The following is a 19,093-nucleotide window of genomic DNA, read 5'->3' as shown; positions in this document are numbered from 1 at the left end:
TGAACTCAGTCTTCGCTTTCAGCTGACTAGTAATTACACCTCTGTAGTAAAACGACGATATTCAGTATCAGTGTTGTTGATTGAAAAATATCCTTCTCACTCTTTTCTCTCACACTTTTTAAAGAGGGGGATGAAAAATGTCTCAGTATTCGTGTATGTGGATTTCAAACATCCCAATCCACATATTAAACCTCATTTCTGCAGTCATTCTCGGCTACAAGGATATTGCTTACTGTGGCTGTGGTTGTACAACGTAATCATCACATATGATTATAATATTATTTAAATACAACAAACATCAATGCACAAATTATACAATGGAGAATGGGCCTAAAATGTGGTAGAAGACCAAAAAAAAAAAAAATCCTTATACGCTGATAAATTATGGGTTGTTACCGGTGCAATGTGTCTGATACAAACATCAACATTAATAATTGTTCTTTTTTTTCATAAATAATGAAATGTGTGAGTGAGGGAGGGTTTCTTTTTCTCTTTTTTTTGTTGCTTTTTTCTCCTCTATTATGTTTTTATGGCCCGCTTACATGCCTGGCTTTCCTAACCATCACAATATTTACATATATGACAAAACAATTACCAAATATACAAAGAGGAAAGAGAAGCTTGTTTCCTGTCTGAGCAGTTCACTTCCTCCCTGTGAATCGGCAGGCCTTCATCTATAATCATCCAAATCATCATCATCATTTCGTTGGAACTACACAATATCTTACAGCAAGTCATTAATAAATTAAAGGATTATGGGAGCGAGGGGGAAGTTTGATTTTTATCCCCTTGTAGTGAAGAACTGCACCGTTTCAGTTTGTATTTACAAAGACTAAATTCACCGCTGCGTCTTAATCCCACCCCAGACCCATTCCCTCCCTCCCTCCCTCCCAAAAAATCGGTTTGTTGGTGGTTTATCTCTAAGCCTCTTCTGCTGGGAACTGCGGTACAGTCCATCCAGTCCTGCTGTCCTCCTGGCTTCGATCTTGTACGATGATCTTCGCAGACAAAAGGACATTAGGCAACTCATCATAGTATGTGGGGAGTAAAGGACAACCCTAAAGGTCTAAGTAACGTTAGCGATATGTCTTGTGTTTTCAGCCAGGTTTAACTCCACCCTGAACTTAGAGGGACACCATCATCTGTCAAGCAGGAAATGAACTCCACCTTTCTCACTGCTTCAACTGCGGGCCCTAAACAAGGTCCCTCTCTCTCCTCCTGACTCTGTCTCTCTTTGCTCTGTCTCAGTATCTGTTCTGATGTTCGTAGTGCCATCGATTGAAATCAATGTTAAACGCCACAATGCTGCCTGACGCCATCCCAGTGATCAAAGTCCTGCAAATATATAGAAAAAGTAATAAATGAATAAGAAAAATGTCCATAATATAAATGTTTATATAGTACCAAGTCATGTAACAAATATATACATTTTTTATAATTAAAAGCACGAAATTATGTTAAAATGACTGCCCTAATGCCCATGTGTGTAACTATATATACACATTATAACAAAAATAAAAACATTGTTAAAATGACTGTTCAATGTATATGCATATTATTATTTTTAGGTCAGGTGTGCTAACCTCTGGTCATGGGATAAGTCCATAGCCCTGATGCCTGCATCACAGCCAGGGTAAATATACAGCTGCTTAAAATCACAGGCCTGCCAGACTTCAACAACACCGTTATCACCTCCTGTTACCAAGTTCTGACCGTCGCTGCTCAACAGAATGGCCTGGGGGAAAACAAAAGCAGATTAAATACAGAGATTGTTTGGATTAATGTGTATTTGTTTCTGTTCCAACATGTTTGTCTCGTCTTACACGTGTGGAGTCACTGATCTCCATCTGTGCCAGGAGTTTGCCATTAATGCTGAAGTTACAGAAGTGTCCTCTCTCATAGTAGATGATACAATGGCCCTCACTGGACACAGAGATCAGACGGGGCTGGAGACAGTTCTCGGGGCCCTCCAGGGCCCGCAGTAAATCTCCTGTGATGGTGTGGACCAAACATGGCCCCTCTGTAAAACAAGACAACAGCAAGAACCTCTCAATTCTGTCATTACACAGCAAGCGGAGACATAAGGAAATAATAACAATGAACAATGAAATGCTTCCTCTCAGACTGACCTTTGGCCCCACTGATGACAAGTCCCAGTTCAGCACACACTGACACACACACCACCTCATGGTCATGGCCTGTCAGAACCGCTCTAGGTGCCGGATAATCACCTACAATACAACAGAAGGTCAGCTTCTGGAATCCTAAAAATCTTATTTTTTTGCCACAGAACAAAAACATATTACCACACAAAAGTTTTAATTTTTACGTTTGTGTGGTAATGAGTTTTAGTGAGAAGATATGTTAGGAACGAGGTAAGCAGGCGATAAAAAATTCCTCTATTTTTCTCTTTCTATTCCTCTAAGAATCTTGAAAAAAAAAACGTTTCCACAAAGAATATTAAATAGTACTGATTCAATATTGATAATAATCAGAAATGTTTCTTAAGCACCAAATCAGCATATTGAATGATTTCTGAAGGATCATGTGACACTAAAGACTGGAGTAATGGCTGCTAAAAAAAATAAATTACAATAAAAACAGGTATTTTAAATTATACTAATATTTCACAATATTACTGTTTTACAGAGTTTTGGATTAAATGTATGCAGCCTTGTTGAGCATGGATTTATGTAAATGAAAGCAATACTCGAATGAAACAGGTCATTTGGTTTAAAAATATTGTTCTCACTGTTGTTGGGATTGTCTCCGATGATGTGGTGTCGTCCGCTCCAGTACCACAGCAGAAGGGTTGCATCTCGTGAGCCTGAGACAATGTAGCAATCACCTCCAATGTAGGACTCGGATCGTGCAAGACAGGTCACCACATCCCAGTGACCAAACACGATCTGAGTGAGTTTCCCTGAATGAAGAGAGAGCAGATGAGCATGTGTGCACATAGACGTTTTATTTGTAGTAAAGAAAGAAAGTCTTTTATATGTACAAGTTGGCATACAAATGGCAAAAAACCAAAAAAGACACAAGCACCTGTCTCAGTGGAGTAAACACGGAAACTCTTGTCCCAGAAACCACATGCCAGGATGTAGCGGTTGTCGGCTGTCACCACAAAGCAGTGCGTGTTGATCTGAATGCTTTGATCCACCAAATCTGTGATCTGCCTTTTACTAATGCCAGAGTTATTGGCTGGGAAAGAAAACACAGACCAGGTGTGAATATTGGAAAAATATCCAGTTTGAGTCTGAAGATACAGCCAAGTTTCATCAGACTTTTAAAAGGACAGTCCACACAAAAATGAATATTCTCTCATAATTTACTCACCCTCATGTCGTTCCAAACCTGTGTGCATTTCTTACTTCTGCAGAACATAGAAGATATTTTGAAGAAAGTTGGTAACCAAACAGTTTCGGTTCCCATTGACTTTCATTTAATGGAGCAAAAAATACAATGGAAGACAATGGGCACCGAAACCATTTGGTTACCTACATTCTTCTAAATATCTTCTTCTAATATGTTGAACAGAGGAAAGATATATAGGTTTGGACATGAATGGGAATAAATCATGTCAGAATTCACATTTTTGGGTGAACATCTTTAACTGAAGCGATATCAGCCTTAGTGACAAGCTAATGGCTATACACATGGTCACATGATCTGAGGAACTCACCAATCAGAGAGTCCATCTCAATAGGAAGGTGATGAGACTGTTCTAATGAGTATCCTGGAGCACCTCTGAGACCTAAACAAAACATATCGCTGATATTATAAATAAACTTGCACCAAACATTAAAATTGGTGGCTTGAAAACCTCAGATTTGTTCAACTGTTATGTCTGAGAAAGTTGCAAATGGTACTGCTCACCGACTGTGTTGTGCCAGCGGTTGACGGCAAACAGCCGGCTGCATGTGACCGTGACCGCAGCGGGAATGCTGAGGTGAGGCAGCGTGTTGGCCGCCACGTGCGTGACGGGAGAGTTGGAGGGGAATTTTAGCACCATGATTACATCTTGCTGCATTTGGTCCTTGAACATCAGAGGACTCTGAGGAAGGAAACACTAATGAGCAGAAGAGAGAAAGAGGAGGAGGAAGAGGAAAGGAAGGAAGAAGAGGAACAATTGGGAAGAAAAAGGAGAAAGGAATTAGGAAGGTAAATTACAATGGAGCAAACAAGGTGAAAACCACAGGGTGGGATTCTGGGTAAGGATATAGTTTAGGATGAGTTTTGGGTTGGTTTGGACTGTCAGGATGGGGTAGGCTGGGTGATATGCGTTACATCCAACCATAGACAGCCTTCTAGGTTTTAAATCAGTGTACAAACTAGCTAAATATAAAATTGTATGTACTACCGGACTGTCATTTTGTCGCTTTGTGGCACCACTTTGCATTTAAGATACAGACAAATTAACAAAATTTGGTCCATCACAACTAGTTGCAATTCTGAGCTACATAAAATGAAAGTAATAAAGACAAATCATGATAAAAGATGTAATAAATCAAATAACAAGAGACAATATTGATCTATTTAAAAGAGATCTAATATAGCTAACTGATAAAAAAGAAAAAATGTAATCTAGATCACAATAAGTAGAAATGTTTTGAAAAGACATAATAAAGGAGATATAATAAAGTCTCACCAGGTGCATGGCGGAGCTGCGTGGAGGGTGAGGCTCTATTAGCAGCTGTGATGGAGCCTGTCCAAATGACTGAATCTGAGCCTCCGTAGACTAAAAAAGATGACAAAGAGACAAAACAAGCTGTTAAATCTTTAGCTGACAGACCCCTGAGCTGCCTTCATATCTGACAGAAATTTACAGACGGACAATGCTGAACACTGCTGTCAACATACTGCGCTTAGAAATGAAATAAACATATTCTCTCATTTTGGACAGAGAGAGAACTGACAGGAAACATCATTAAAGATTAAAGATTAAGCTTATCATGTAAGATTTAATTTTTTGACCTTTGGCCACACTCTTGTGTGTTAAACAGGAAACAATGGTGTTTACAGTATTCAATATTTTAATTATAATAATGTCATACTTTAATTAAATTTGTGTAAATTGTTTTTAATTGTTTAATAAATTATTAGACCTTTCGAGATGTAAAAAAATTGGATTAACTATTAAGATATTAAGCGTTTTGTCAATAATATTTACTGCCAATAATAATTCATCCTAATTATGGACATGAAGTATTTTAATATTACTATTATTTATTAAAAACTTTAAATGTTTTGTTGTCTTATTTAATAATTAAGAGTTTTTGAGATGTTACTAAAATGCTTCACATTAAGATGATTAATTATTTAATTAGTTTAAGATTATTATATTGACATTAAGCATTTAGAGATTATTGTTTACATTCTGCGTTTTGAGATTAATTGTTATTATTGCAATGTTGAATATGCAATAATCAATGTTATTAATAACTTTGAATATGTTTTTTTTGTCGTCTTAGTTATTTGAGTAAAAATAAAACAAAATAATGAAGCATTTCATTCTGCATATTTTATTGACACATGTAAAGATGTCAATAAAAAAAATGTATTGAAAAAATCAGTATCATAAAAAAAACAACATTGGTCAATGTCTAATAGAAATTCACCAAAAACACAGCTTAACGTGATTCACACAAGCAGGACAAGTTCCTAGATCGATATCTTCCGCTGAATCAATATTCACTGACCTCTCTGGTGAGGGGTCTTACCTCTCTGAGCTGGGGGTCGGTGATGGTGTCCAAATTCACTGATCCCTCGTAAGACAGGTAATGGAAAACATTGAGAGCCCTAATGGCCTCCGGTCCTCTCTGCTTGTAGCCGAAGATGAGATCGATCCACTGGTGCAACTGACAGGACACAAATTCACTCTCCAGCGCCTGAGACAGGCAGAAGACAACAGGGTTAACACGAGGACCAATCAGGGCTTCAAAAAGAAATTACTAGCCTCGTAAAGGCTGTGTGAGGTTCAAAGTTTATTTCTTTTTTTTCTACGAACTAGAGCTGCTTTTGATTCTTGAAACACTGGGTGAATTGGACTATTAATCCTAATGGCAGCTGAAATTGCGCACTAATGTGGACCGAACAAAGGTGTTTAGACGCACATAATCTTTCCATCCCTCACCATCCTGTTGATGCGAACAAAGTCCTCTGGTTTTTTGGCCCAGACTGGTAGTTCCACATCACACACGGCTGTCCTGTCCTCTCTCACCCCCAGGTCATATCCGCTGCTGTTCATGAACATCTCAGGGAGGTAGTAGAACTCAGGGATCAGCTCCTGTTATACAAACAGACATGTTGATATGTCTGTTTGTGTCTGTTTGTGAGCTACAGAATCGTTTTACCTCACAAAATTTTGCTCACCCTAACATCTGATGTATCCCTTTGGCAACTTCGCCAAGAGCGTGCAATGCCAGAAAACGTCCGATCGGGATGGTCGAACTTGTCGTTATTACAATTCAAGAAAAATGTGGTGAAGGGTTCCTGTGGGATGAAGGAAGTGGCACACAATTTCTGATTAAAAAACTTTCATAAGAGCTTTTCTTAAAAGCAGAATTTTGAGATTTTCAAGTTCTGAGCGATAATACAATATATGGACTATTTGGACTATAGTGAAGACTTACTATCCTGACGAGCCAGAAGAGAGTGGATGCTGCAGTTGAGTACAGTGATGCATAATGATGGGGCGGAGTTCCATCATCTTCCCACGTCTCATAGCGTTCGGCATAGAACACAGCTCGCTTTGGATTCAGGGCTCCGATTGGCTATATTATCAAACAGGAAGGAGAAAAAGGGATTCTGCATATAATACTAACCAAATTAATAAAATACTTACATTTACATTTAGCAGACTCTTTTATCCAAAGCGACTTACAATTGGGGAATACATCAAGCGATTCATCTTAAAGAGGCAAATAGTGCTCGTAATAGCAAGTTTCAAGCATTGTTCAAATAAGTACAAGCTAGACCGGGAAAGATTAAAGAAAAGAGTGGAGTCTTTTTTTAATTTATTTTTTTAGGATAAGTCCTAAATTTAAATGATAAAACCAAACAGTGGGGTCCAAAAAAATAAGACCACATTGAAAATCTGAAATTTAAAAACAGTTATTTTAAAAAATCCAGGATGATTTATGTAGCTCTAAATGGGTAATGGCAAAAGACTTTCAGGACTAGCATACCTTTGAGAGATCCCGGAAATTCCCAGGCAAGGTAAGATCCAAGTCCTCTGACTCATAGTTAGTCAGGACCCAAGGGAAGACAGGATACTGGTTCAGATCATTATAGGTCCTCCCTGTAAACAAATAGCAACAGACAATGTTGTGTGTGAGCATGTAACTTATATCCCAATGTGATTCATTATATCGCTTGTAGTGATAAAACTATTAGTTGCAATCGTAGGAATCATCTTACCTGCAACGGTGTTGAGGAACATGAGGTACTCAAAATTTGAAATCTCCCTCCTCTGCCATCTCTGAGTCATATTAGATGACTTAAAGAGCTGCCTTGGTGTTGCCAGAGAGATCCGTCTATGGAAGGAACAGCACAATAACAAGACAATCGATTAGCTTTGGCTAATAACATATTACATGTTAATTAATGTTTAGTCACATAACAACCGATCTCACATCACAGAACCAGTTCAATATTAAAAAGCCTACACCAAAGACCTTACCTTGCCTGAGGGAGGCCATAGCTGGTGCCAACGCCGACCCGAGGTAAACTGTACACTACCTTCTTTACTGTGGCCTGATCAGGGAAGTTGAACATGACAGATGCTGTAGAGATAATGAAATAGTGCCATTAAAAACCTTGAACTAAACATCAATTTGACATTGTTGTTAAGCATGTTGGTATCTTACTCCTGTTGGCCATGAAGACCTCTAATCCAGTGTTTTGGAGCAGGTAGCGTCTGGAAAAAACTGCTCTGATCTCACTGAACATCCATTTCCCATGCAGACCCTCAGTATATGCCAACACCTGACAAACAAAGCAAAGCATTTAAATACAATCAGAGGAACGGTGGTTAGATGAAGTCAGCAATACCAATGCATGATCCTGTAATTCTGACTGGATGATATTCTCGTTAACTAAACGCATTTTGCAAATAAAGTCCTCCAAACGCATCAAAAAAGTCATGTGACTTTGCGCTATGAGACGGGATAACTTGACTAGCAGCGGACTGATCTCGTTCCACAGCATCTGAAATGTTGTTATGGTCGTTCTGAAATGCCTGAGCAAAGTCTGTCATCAAAGTATTTCTGTATAATTGTCTAACACGACTTGTGTTCCCAAACAGCAGCATCCACCTCTGAAAGCAATGACATTTATTGTGTTTCATCTGCTCGCTCTCAGGCGCAATTAATTGTTCATATATGAAAATTATTATATTCTGTAGCTTATCCTAGTTTTCTATAGGCTATTTAGTGCCAGTTTACCAGGAAGTGACGATTTTGTTCTCTTTGACTCGTTGGACGGAAACGGTGCTCGTTCGCAAATGTTTTATGTGATATTCCAATTTTGCGCTCAAGTTAAATTTGCAACTTTGGTTGGAAACCTGGCTAGTGACACATACAGTACCTTTGAATCAATCTTTTTGAATGTTGGATCATCCTCATCCACCTCAAAATAGATCTCTGTTGTGGTGATCGACAACGTGCCTCTAGCAATGATCACAGGAGCAACAAGCTGGGCCGGTGTGCTCAAAACCACCGGACCTGAAAGAAACCATGCCACAGAATGAGAAACTTAACATTTTATAAGCCCTGAGTCCTGGATTAGTCAAGTGATTATAGTTGGATTTTCCAATAATTTAGGATTTCAAGACCAGTTCTACAGAATTAATTAATCTTTTTGAAAATGTAATATTTAATAAACACAAAATCTACAACGTCTGGTTCTAAAAAAGCATCTTTCACCATTACCAATCCTTAAAAATGAGCATTTTAGTGGTTCCATCAGCTGATTTCTGTTATCAGGATGTTTTTTTTACCAAGGCTCAGTGATTCATCACATAGCATTTATAGCTCATGTTTTTGAAAACTGAAAGCATGATCAAATGATCAAAGACATCAGATTTCAAACCACAAAGAGATGACTAAGAAATTAGTTAGGAAAAAACTAAAATCTGAGGAAATAAGCTAATTAGTTTAATTTAATAATGATTAAATAGCCACAGTATGTTAAATACAGTCAGCGACTCATTAGGATAATGAATAAGTGGCTACTTTGATAAGCGTTAATTAGTTAATTTAGTGATTCAGACATTCAATGTCAAAATCAGATGTAGCACTTAAGCTCATAATCACACTCTTGTGCGGATTCAGCTGAGATTTGCATCAAAAGGCAGAAGGGCTGGATCTTGTTCTGGGCTAAAACACTAATTAGCATACTTGTTTACTGAAGGACCAAACTTGCCTCTTGAGATAAATACCCTCGGACGAAAAGCCACTGGGAATAAAGTACAGTTGCATACATTAGCACATGCATCAACAATACATCAAAGAATCACCACACTAATGGTTCCTATATAAGCAGCTAGAGTGGCGTTGTTGGTGCAGGCTGGCACTTAAGACTAATTTGTTTAATAGTGCCATGGCACCCTTACAATGGGATTTCAGGAGGCTGCTTGTAAATAATAGCCTCCTGAGTGCAGCAGAAACCCTGAATACCTGCAAGGTTGTCGATCTCTTTCTCCTGCAGCAGACTGACGGCGTCATCATCTCCTTCCAGCATCAGTTCCGTCTCAGGGTTCTGATTGACCACCGAATGACTACGGAATGACTTCTTTGACTTCATGCCCTCTTCTTCCTCAGGGCCTGCCCATACAAAAAAAAAATATATTTACAATCATTACTCTAAACAATCCATGCAAAAAATTAAACAAAATATATAAAGAAAGAAAAATTTTAAAAAATGACAATAAAAATAAAATAAATGTATGGAAGCCTGTTTCCGCCACTGAATAAAAAATAAAAAAAGATAATTGTGACTTTTTATCTCACAATTCTGATGTTTTTTTCTCAGAATTGCGTGATATAAACTCTCAATTGCAAGTTAAAAAGTGTGAGATATAAACTCGCAATTCTGAGAACATATTTGAGAACATATCTTTCCTCCCCTCCTCAAAATTGGGACAATTGCAAGTTTATATCACACAATTCTGTGGAAAAATTATGAGATAAAAAAAAATAAAAATAATAATTCGCAATAACCTTTTTTTATTATTATAATTAAGTGGCAGAAACTGGTTTCCATATAAATGAATAAATATAATAAAAATAAATAATATATACATTTTAATTTTGTATTTATTTTTTCCCTGACAAAAATAATGTTCTGTATTTGGATATGTATAATGTCTGGACACACATCACTTTAATATAATGTCTCTGAGACATATTTGGGCACTGTAAATTAGACTGAGTTGTACGGATGTGTTGTGGCTGACCGTATTCCTCTAGAGATTTGAGAGCCACATCCGAGTGGATGGAGCCAAAGGCATTGCGTACAAATCTCCGTCTCCTGCGCAAGTCATCCTCCCAGTAGTCCAAACGCCAGAAATCATGCAGCTGACTGAGGTGGGAAATATATAGAGAGAACGAAGAGCTGATGGCCAGAAAACAAGAAACAGAATTCCAGCAGCAAAGGTTAAGAATAAACTATGAGTTTGTGAACCTCTGTGACATGGTTCCCCATGCTCCATGCTTATTGGTTAAAATGTTGAGGATCTTCTGTTTCAGCTGGTTTGCAGTCACGTGATCTCTGTGCTTGGCGGCACTGATGAGGTGATCACACATCTTTTCCTCTTCTCTCCTGTCTGCAGCGTACTGGGCACAGTTGGACTATGAAAAGAAAGAGCAAAGGACATGATTTTCATATCATACCTTACTTATGATAAGTTTAAACTGTAAACCCATGACAGTGATGCACACTGGCTGGCTGACTGACCTCAAACTCAGCATGTTTGTGCACATCTTCTGCTCTCTGCCTGTTGAGGATGAACTCAGCCTCATTGGCGACACGGACAATGTGATCCTTCATGGCGTGACACAGAAGCCTGAGCATAGCGAAATATGTCAATGACATGAATTGTTTGCATTATAACAGAGTCAATCTGAAATTATTCCTTTTATTTTTGAAAAAAGAAAAGTTCCTTTCTATCTATTGCACCAGATCTCACAAAAACATACGGAGGGAGTGTGAACATCGTTTTTGGTGTGAAATATGACTTTAAAAATCATAACATAATGCCAGCTGATAAGGAATTTTAATGAGTATACAACATACCTCCCCTCATTAATAAGTTCGATGAATGCAAGTCCTGCGTTCTTTTGTATGGAGTTCTGCCACTCCTGAAACCACACATAACAACCATTATGGACCTTATTGAATGTCATAATTAAAACATTTGAATGTGCCAAAGGCAAAAGCATCAATGAAACTATGTATTTGCAAGGAGTAAAATGCAGAAATTTTATTGTTTTCTGCTTATTTTTATAGGGCTGTCAAACGAATAATCGCATCCAAAATTTGTTTGTTTAAATTATATAAATGTGTGTACTGTGTATATTTATTATGTATACAGTTGAATGCGAAAGTTTGGGAACCCCTTGCAGAATCTGTGAAAATGTGAATAATTTTAACAAAATAAGAGAGATCATACAAAATGCACATTCAATTTGTATTTAGTGCTGTCCTGAATAAGATATTTTACATAAAATATGTTTACATTTAGTCCACAAGACAAAAAAATTGCTGAAATTATTAAAATAACCCCATTCAAAAGTTTGGGAACCCTTGGTTCTTAATACTGTGTGTGGTTACCTGGATGATCTACGACTGTTTTTTTGTTTTGTGATGGTTGTTCACGAGTCCCTTGTTTGTTCTGAACAGTTAAACCGAGCACTGTTCTTCAGAAAAATCCTCCAAGTTCTGCAGAATCTTCAGTTTTCTAGCATCTTTTGCATATTTGAACCCTTTCCAGCAGTGACCGTATGATTTTGAGATCCATCTTTTCACACTGAGGACGATTGAGGGACTCAAACACAACAATTAAAAAAAGGTTCAAACATTCACTGATGCTCCAGAAGGAAACGCGATACATTAAGAAAACTTTTGAACAGGATGAAGATGTCCACATTTTTCTTTTGTAGAAATATATATATTTTTTTTTCCATTTAGTACTGCCCTTCGGAAGCAACAGAAGATACTTGCATGTTTCCCGAAAGACAAATTGAGTACAATTTACCTTGATCTTCAAATTCAAAAAGTTTTCACCCCCCCGGCTCTTAATGCATCGTGTTTCCTTCAGGAGCATCAGTGAATGTTTGAACCTTTTTTAATAGATGTGTTTGAGTCCCTCAATTGTCCTCAGTGTGAAAAGATGGATCTGTGTGTAATTATATATACATAATGAATATACACCGTACACACACATTCAAACACAAACTTTTATGTTGGATGCTATTAATCATTTGACAGCCCTATAATAAAAACAATGTTTGTGTCTTGTTTCAGTGTGGATGATTTAGGCGCCTGATGTGGTTGCTAAAGAGACGCACTGATGATCTTTCCTGATTGGCTCTTTGCCACATAAGCGAGAGTGATTATTGAGAAAGAGAGGCAGAATGCACTTAGCATCCACTGCAGATGCTTCTAGAAGGACACATCACAGGCAGCTCCCATTACCTTCTGCTTCCTGCCAATCAATATTTAGGGTACGGTTTCGTCCCCTGAGCCATTAATGGAGGGTCTGGAGCTTCAGTAATACTATATGTGCTGATGGAGGGATGACGGGAAATAGAGGAGGGAGGGGAGAGGAAGATGAGAGGGCATCAAACACTGGATGGGCCACTGCTACACCCCAAAGCTCCTAAACCTGACTCCAACTCCGAAGGCAGAAGGACCCTGCTGAGATGCAGTAGTCTGAAATCTTCAAAGAGGTTCAGTGGGGTTCCTAGTATAAGATACTGACATCCAGATGTAATTGTATGATAATTCTGCTTTGAAATGTTTGATTAGTGGTAAGAAAATACATTTCTTCTCATGTGGCTTGAAGGCAAAGCATATTATGGAGCAGTGATGGATTTTCAATGGAGTGTCTTAAAGGTAAGTGAAAATTCTTCACCTCTAAACAGACACTATTGTTTAATCAATTCTACGTAAGGACTGTGAAAAACAACAGGAATACTTTCAGAATGTGAATATGTAGTTTAGTGGCATTATTGGAAGCAAAAGCCGCATTACTGTAGCTCTCAAACAGTTGAGGCGTAGTGCTAGCAAAGGTCTTGGGTTTGATTCCCTCAGAATGAATGAACTGATAAAATGTGAAAGTATTTTGCTTTGGAAGTTCAGAAGTATGCAGTGCTACTTTGATACCCACACTGGCTTCAGCGTAATGTAGGGTGGGTCTGAAATCGGATCCTGTTTAGGTCAAGCACAAAGCTTCAAAAGAGGCTCAAAAGATTGATGAAATGTTGCCACACTGCAGTACTGTGACCTTTTCCAAGATTTTAAGTGCAGTTTCAATGCAGTTTATGAAGGCTGAAATATGAATGTAACTTGTGCGGTGATAGAAAATACAGAAGCTTAGTGAATTACGAAATAACGTTAAATTGAATTATTCAAAACAAATTATTAGAGAATAAAGAGAAATCTCACCTGTGAGCACAAGAGCATCACAAGCTCCACAACCGATGTGCTGGACTTCATACAAACTAAGCCTGTGGCAGTGCATTGACAGAAAACAGATTTTAGCATGCGCATGTCTAAAAGATGAATATAAACCTCAGTGGTTCCAAAAGACTGACAACACTATTGAAAATCTTCAGAATCTTAAATATGAATTTTAATTTTCTAAGTTTAGTGCATTTCCAGGTTTAACTTACATAAAATTACCTAATGTAATTGGCTCAAAACTTTAAAGTGATACATCCATTTTCTAATGTACACACAGTTCTGCTTTATTTCAAACAACAAAAACAGACAAACATTAAACTGTGAAGAGGTCAAGACAAGGTGAGAGCACAGACATTAAAGCCTGACAGGACAACGGGGAGGGAGGGAGGGAGAGGATTCGATAACGGGGTGAAGAAGAGAGAAAGGAAATATAAGGAGACAAAAGACAGTGGTGGAACAAGAAGCAAAAGTGATTCACTCTAGATCTGGATCTTCAGATTTAGGTTTCTTTTGATTTCTGATGAAATGAAGAGAGGATGTTCTCTCAGGACTCAATAATAAAGATTGTTTGATAGGCCGGGCCCAGTGTGAGCAAGTTTTGGGCCAGTTGATGGAACTGTCACTTGCCATACCAGCTATTATCACAAATTAAAAAACTCATTGTTTGTATGTGTTTATTTGTTTCATACATTTTTTTTCTTTCTTTCTGGTAAAGATTTTATATATAAATCAGAAAGTTTATATATAAATATATATAAAAAGTGCTGAACTTCTTAACTGGTAAAACATGTATGTGTTGAATCACCCAATAATAAAATGTGACATTCTGTATTTTTGTCTCATATTCATCTTTTAATCATATTTGTAAATGTCTTGACTCCACAGCCAACAGAGCAATTTTATCTTTACTGTTCCAATACTTTTGGAGGAGACTGTATAAGTTATTTATGCATATTTTAATTAAAAAAATTATTCTGGCAAATTAATGAAATATATATATATATATATATATATATATATATATATATATATATATATATATATATATATATATATTTTTTTTTTTTTTTTTTTTTTTTTTTTTGACATCCTTAGGCATCTCTTAAATCACTTCATCAAAGTTTAGCATGCAATTTGTCCCTCAGTTCCTTCAGGTGTAGTAAATCTAAATTTTTTTGAACATCCTTTCATCCTAAACAGTTCCGTTTTTCTCATACCTGCTCTGGGTCCATGCACTCGCACAATTGTGTGTATGAGGCAGCCAGTGGACACACACACAGCAGACAGTGAGGGACTCCACAGAGACACCAGGTAGAGAGGAAAAGGAGCACTATACAGCACCTGTACCTTCTATGAGCAACTCCTGCCCATGACTGCCCAGCAGAGTCCGCGAAAGGAAGGGGGCGAAATCCACAAAGATCTCCCTCAGCAAGGGGGCCACTTTCTCTAAGGCGCGCTCCAATTTAGTCGTGATACTACGGGTGGAAAATGAAAGACAGAGATAGAGAGAAATACTCCAGTTAGCTCCAAAATACAGAGACCAGTTCAAAAATCACACTTCCTTTTAATTCCAGCTGATTAGTATGTGACAAATTCTATGGCGTTACTGCTGGGTTAAAGCCAGCCAACAGGAATTCAACCACAGGGAGGCAGAAAGAGCAAATGCTTAACGCTTAATCACCCTGTTATATTGCACACATCACCCTTAAGTGCCATTGAGCTTAGCACAAGCGGAGTTAACCTGCGCTAAGACTACAACTTCAGCGCCAGGGATGCAAATGACGTCAGACTAGGGTGAGTGTGAAAGAAAAAGAAATAAGGACATCCAGTGTGGTGCAAACAAGGAATGACTTGATATGATTAATGACAATGTCTCTACTGAAACGGTGAGCTAGCAGGGTTGATTCTGTCAAGTTCTTTGTAAACATTACTGCTGATTAGGAGTGTATATGCTTTTTATGGACTATCAATGTGTTTGTTAGGCATTTCGCAGCATTTCAGTAACAAACACTAGCTCAAGTCACTGAGACTAAATCCTAACCAGGTGTGATGCAAAAACTGGAAATTACAGCCAATCAGATCATATTTGATGTCTATGCTGCATTCACATCACATTTGCGTATTAAGTTGGCGGCTAGTAAAAAAACGTTCACTTTGTTGAAATTGTCATGTAAAAACAACGAAAATGGCAGCAGCTTCATCAGTTAAGGGCAGTTAAGTAGCAACCTACTTTGATATACCATTTTATTACAGCCATTCTTATGTGGCGCGCTTTCTTTGGTCAGTTTATATGCTGTCGGGCTGTCTGTAAACAACAAATATATTTGTGTTAAACACTGCACCAAAGAAACAAATGACTTGATCTGTGCCTGAGAAAAGCTCAAAAGTAGAATCTCTTGTCATCTTGTAATTACAGTAAATAAACATGATGTGAAGGCAGCATAAAAATACAGATAAGACAGTGGGCGGGGCTACCCAGAATAATGAAATGGAAATAGAAACCACTAAAACAAACTATTAAAAAGATTATGTTGGTAACTAAAATAAAGCTAAAATTACTAAAACTGAAATAAAAATAAAGTGAAATAGAAATATATATATAAAAAACAACAACTAATAAACATGAAAAAAAAAAAAATGACAAAAACGTACACAAATTAAAATACAAATTAAAAAATACAGAAAGTTAATAAAAAAAAATGATAAAATAACACTGGCACTCTTTAATTTTTTTTTAACAAATTAAAATCAAAGAGATGTGATTTTTATGCTTAAACCTTTATGGCGTCATACCTTGTTTACACAATGTAAATAATGTGAAAAAGAGACAGAATCAAATCTAGCAGAACCGTTACAAATCAAAGCAACAGCGGTGGTGTAGCTGGCCAGCTTGAAAACTCACAACCACCAGGAAAAAAAGAGGCAGAAAAAGAGAGAAAAAAAGACAGAGAGAAAGAAGGGAAGGAAAGGGAATGTTAAGCTGGTAGCACTGGGTAAGGGGGGCCAGTTCAAGCTTCCTTGCCTAAGAAACTGTCCTGCATCTCTGGGGGCTGTTTGGAATCCTGTCAGCGAACTAAAGGATTTGAGTTCAGGAGGCGTCAGCCTGGTTCGCAGTGGACACTGGTCCACTTCACAAAAGGCACTGCAATACAAATGGGCACAAACAGACAGTAATGACTGTACAGGCATTCACTGCAGCTCTCAGTCTAATGTGTGACGTAATCCCTGTGTGTGGATCTGTGCCAAATCAAAGGATGATTGAGCCTCAAAGCTTCCGTGTCGTACATGCAAAGAGACAAAAATGAAGAAAATCAATTCTGTTGCATTCAAATTAGAACAGATGTACCCAACCATGTTTGGCAGGAAATACATTTCGGACTATCAGTACCTCAAAGTGCATTTTTAAAAATGCACAGAGACCTCAGTATGTGTCTGTGAGGGAATCTGTGGCTACAAAGATACACGGATAGGAAGTGTAGAGAGGAGACAGATGTAAAGTAAAGAAACTAATGGATTATGGGAATCATAGGAAGAAGTAAGACTGCCAAAAAAAGAGGATGAGCACAGGAAGTGAGAATGCATGATTTAAGGTCTTAAGCGTGTGGATAACTGGATAAAGTGAGTGTGTGTGTGTGTACCTCATGTTTTCCACTGTGTCTTCAGGCATGGGTGCAACGGTTTGCACCGCTGGGAGGTTTTTACTTGTGGCACCGTTCACAAAACTTGATGAAGAAGAGGATGAGGAAGAGGCAGAGTCAGTAGCACCTGTGAGACATAATGGACGAGATGGATTAAGCACAAGGAAAGCTGACTATCCTAAAGAAAAAAAGGTTTGTTTATAGAGCTACAAAGGATGCTTAAATGTCTAAAACGGTCACTATGGTATTAGGGCTTACACTTTTCTAACCGTAGTAGGGCTGGGCGATATATCGCATGCAATTGTAATGCGCATCTCGTCAGTAAAGCCGGTTTAGTGATTAGCTCTAAATCTCCATCACCTGTTTTCAAATGGAGAGGCATTTAATACACAAGCTAAGCAATATCGTGTTCATTATCGCCTTCGATAATGAACACGATATTTTGTAGCTTGTCAGTGATCTACGGCTCTGTGTAGTAAATGCCGCTCCATTTGAAAGCAGGTGATGGAGATTTACCGCTAATCACGGAACCGGCTTTACTGACGAGATGCGCATGATCATCGCGTTCAATATATCGCCCAGCCCTACTACGGTTAGAAAAGTATCTAAACTTATGAAACAAAATGTATATGAAGAGTTTGTTTGCAAAAACCGATAACTTTTTCAGAAATCACGTTTTTTTATTGCGCATTCCAAGCAATATCAATCAAACTGCAGTTGGGTTGTTTTGATTAAGTAATAATCAAAATACAGGCAATTTACAAAATTAAAGTTCATTGAAAGTATGTTTTTTTTCATATTAAAAGTTTGTTTTATAGCAAAAGCAGATAACTCTACATTTCATGTTTTAGAGTAAAAAAAAAAAAACACTCGTTTAATCTTTGTAATCTCCTCAGATGACAATGTAGATGCCTGACAAACGTTGCTGTTGTTGTGATCATAGATTTATGGATGTGATTACACGCAATACACAGAGTTTTTCCCTCATCATTGCAACGCACTGCTTTTTCAAGGTTCCATGAAAACGTTTCAGCTTTTATTTTCCTTTTTACGCCCTGAAGAAGATATTACAGGCTCATCAAGTTCATCGAAATTATCCATCCTCGATCACTTTTAGTCAGCTTTGACGAAACTCCTCTCAGCTAGCACGTCTTTTCAAAGTGAAAGTAGCCTTGTCACCTGACCTGAATACAGTGTGCTGATTCGCTAAAATGGAGTTATCGGCTTCTGGTCAAAAACAACAAGGGCGCTTGTCGGCTTCTGCAGTAAAACGTGAACTCGCGATGCCTTGAAAGTGGACAATACAAGCTTTTTTGACAAAATGTGTTTATAGGGTTCAGATCGCACTATATGTGGAGAATAATGCGCGGCAATCAGCTATTTTTTTTTTTTTAAAGTGGCGTTTATCGGTTTTTGCAAATTAACTCTTCATATGTTCATGGGACTGTAAGATAATGGAAATATTCAGGACGACTCGCCTGTTGTGTTGATCATGCTTTTAGGTGTTGCTGTGGCAGCAGCAAAGATATTGGGCGTACTTCCTGAAGAGGGCACTCCACTGGTGGTGGGTGTTCCTACTGTGTTCACAGCCAGGCTTCCTGGAGGGGGCTTCTTAACAGGCACCACCACGCTCCTGAGAGTGTACACACAATAAATATAAACTTAATAAATATAGAAATAATAAATAAATTCAATAAAATAAATATTATTTAATTTGATTAAAAAATATTTTAAAAACAAAAGGAACATTTTTTTTTGTGAAATAT

At 37.8% G+C, this 19,093-nt stretch overlaps 1 protein-coding gene across 7 annotated transcripts in view; it reads right to left on the bottom strand.

Annotated features, from left to right (window-relative positions):
• Positions 1 to 1,244: 1,244 nt before the first annotated feature.
• Positions 1,245 to 19,093, bottom strand: part of LOC306863735 (neurobeachin-like) — a gene marked incomplete at its 3' end in the record, with an annotated part of 128,577 nt that continues 110,728 nt past the window's right edge. For 2 of the 7 annotated variants that reach the window (XM_079407255.1, XM_079407258.1), the window contains 28 exons: positions 18,806 to 18,960; positions 17,328 to 17,454; positions 16,712 to 16,831; positions 15,031 to 15,164; positions 13,672 to 13,733; positions 11,299 to 11,363; positions 10,960 to 11,068; positions 10,687 to 10,853; positions 10,460 to 10,584; positions 9,681 to 9,827; positions 8,590 to 8,726; positions 7,872 to 7,989; positions 7,685 to 7,787; positions 7,423 to 7,538; positions 7,191 to 7,303; positions 6,636 to 6,776; positions 6,376 to 6,495; positions 6,137 to 6,289; positions 5,724 to 5,891; positions 4,652 to 4,741; positions 3,880 to 4,072; positions 3,686 to 3,757; positions 3,049 to 3,204; positions 2,753 to 2,923; positions 2,130 to 2,231; positions 1,824 to 2,020; positions 1,584 to 1,735; positions 1,245 to 1,335 (listed from right to left, as the gene is read on the bottom strand). In XM_079407255.1, the coding sequence (XP_079263381.1) occupies positions 1,245 to 1,335; positions 1,584 to 1,735; positions 1,824 to 2,020; positions 2,130 to 2,231; positions 2,753 to 2,923; positions 3,049 to 3,204; positions 3,686 to 3,757; positions 3,880 to 4,072; positions 4,652 to 4,741; positions 5,724 to 5,891; positions 6,137 to 6,289; positions 6,376 to 6,495; positions 6,636 to 6,776; positions 7,191 to 7,303; positions 7,423 to 7,538; positions 7,685 to 7,787; positions 7,872 to 7,989; positions 8,590 to 8,726; positions 9,681 to 9,827; positions 10,460 to 10,584; positions 10,687 to 10,853; positions 10,960 to 11,068; positions 11,299 to 11,363; positions 13,672 to 13,733; positions 15,031 to 15,164; positions 16,712 to 16,831; positions 17,328 to 17,454; positions 18,806 to 18,960 (3,604 nt within the window). Of the gene's footprint in view, positions 1,336 to 1,583; positions 1,736 to 1,823; positions 2,021 to 2,129; positions 2,232 to 2,752; positions 2,924 to 3,048; positions 3,205 to 3,685; positions 3,758 to 3,879; positions 4,073 to 4,651; positions 4,742 to 5,723; positions 5,892 to 6,136; positions 6,290 to 6,375; positions 6,496 to 6,635; positions 6,777 to 7,190; positions 7,304 to 7,422; positions 7,539 to 7,684; positions 7,788 to 7,871; positions 7,990 to 8,589; positions 8,727 to 9,426; positions 9,460 to 9,680; positions 9,828 to 10,441; positions 10,585 to 10,686; positions 10,854 to 10,959; positions 11,069 to 11,298; positions 11,364 to 13,671; positions 13,734 to 15,030; positions 15,165 to 16,711; positions 16,832 to 17,327; positions 17,455 to 18,805; positions 18,961 to 19,093 lie in introns of all 7 variants that reach the window. The other 5 variants (XM_079407259.1, XM_079407261.1, XM_079407256.1 and 2 more) reach the window with 4 other exon arrangements.

The sequence above is a fragment of the Barbus barbus genome, assembly GCF_936440315.1.
Source record: "Barbus barbus genome assembly, chromosome: 45".
Classification (NCBI taxonomy): domain Eukaryota; kingdom Metazoa; phylum Chordata; class Actinopteri; order Cypriniformes; family Cyprinidae; genus Barbus; species Barbus barbus.
This window is presented reverse-complemented; position numbering and strand designations above follow the sequence as displayed.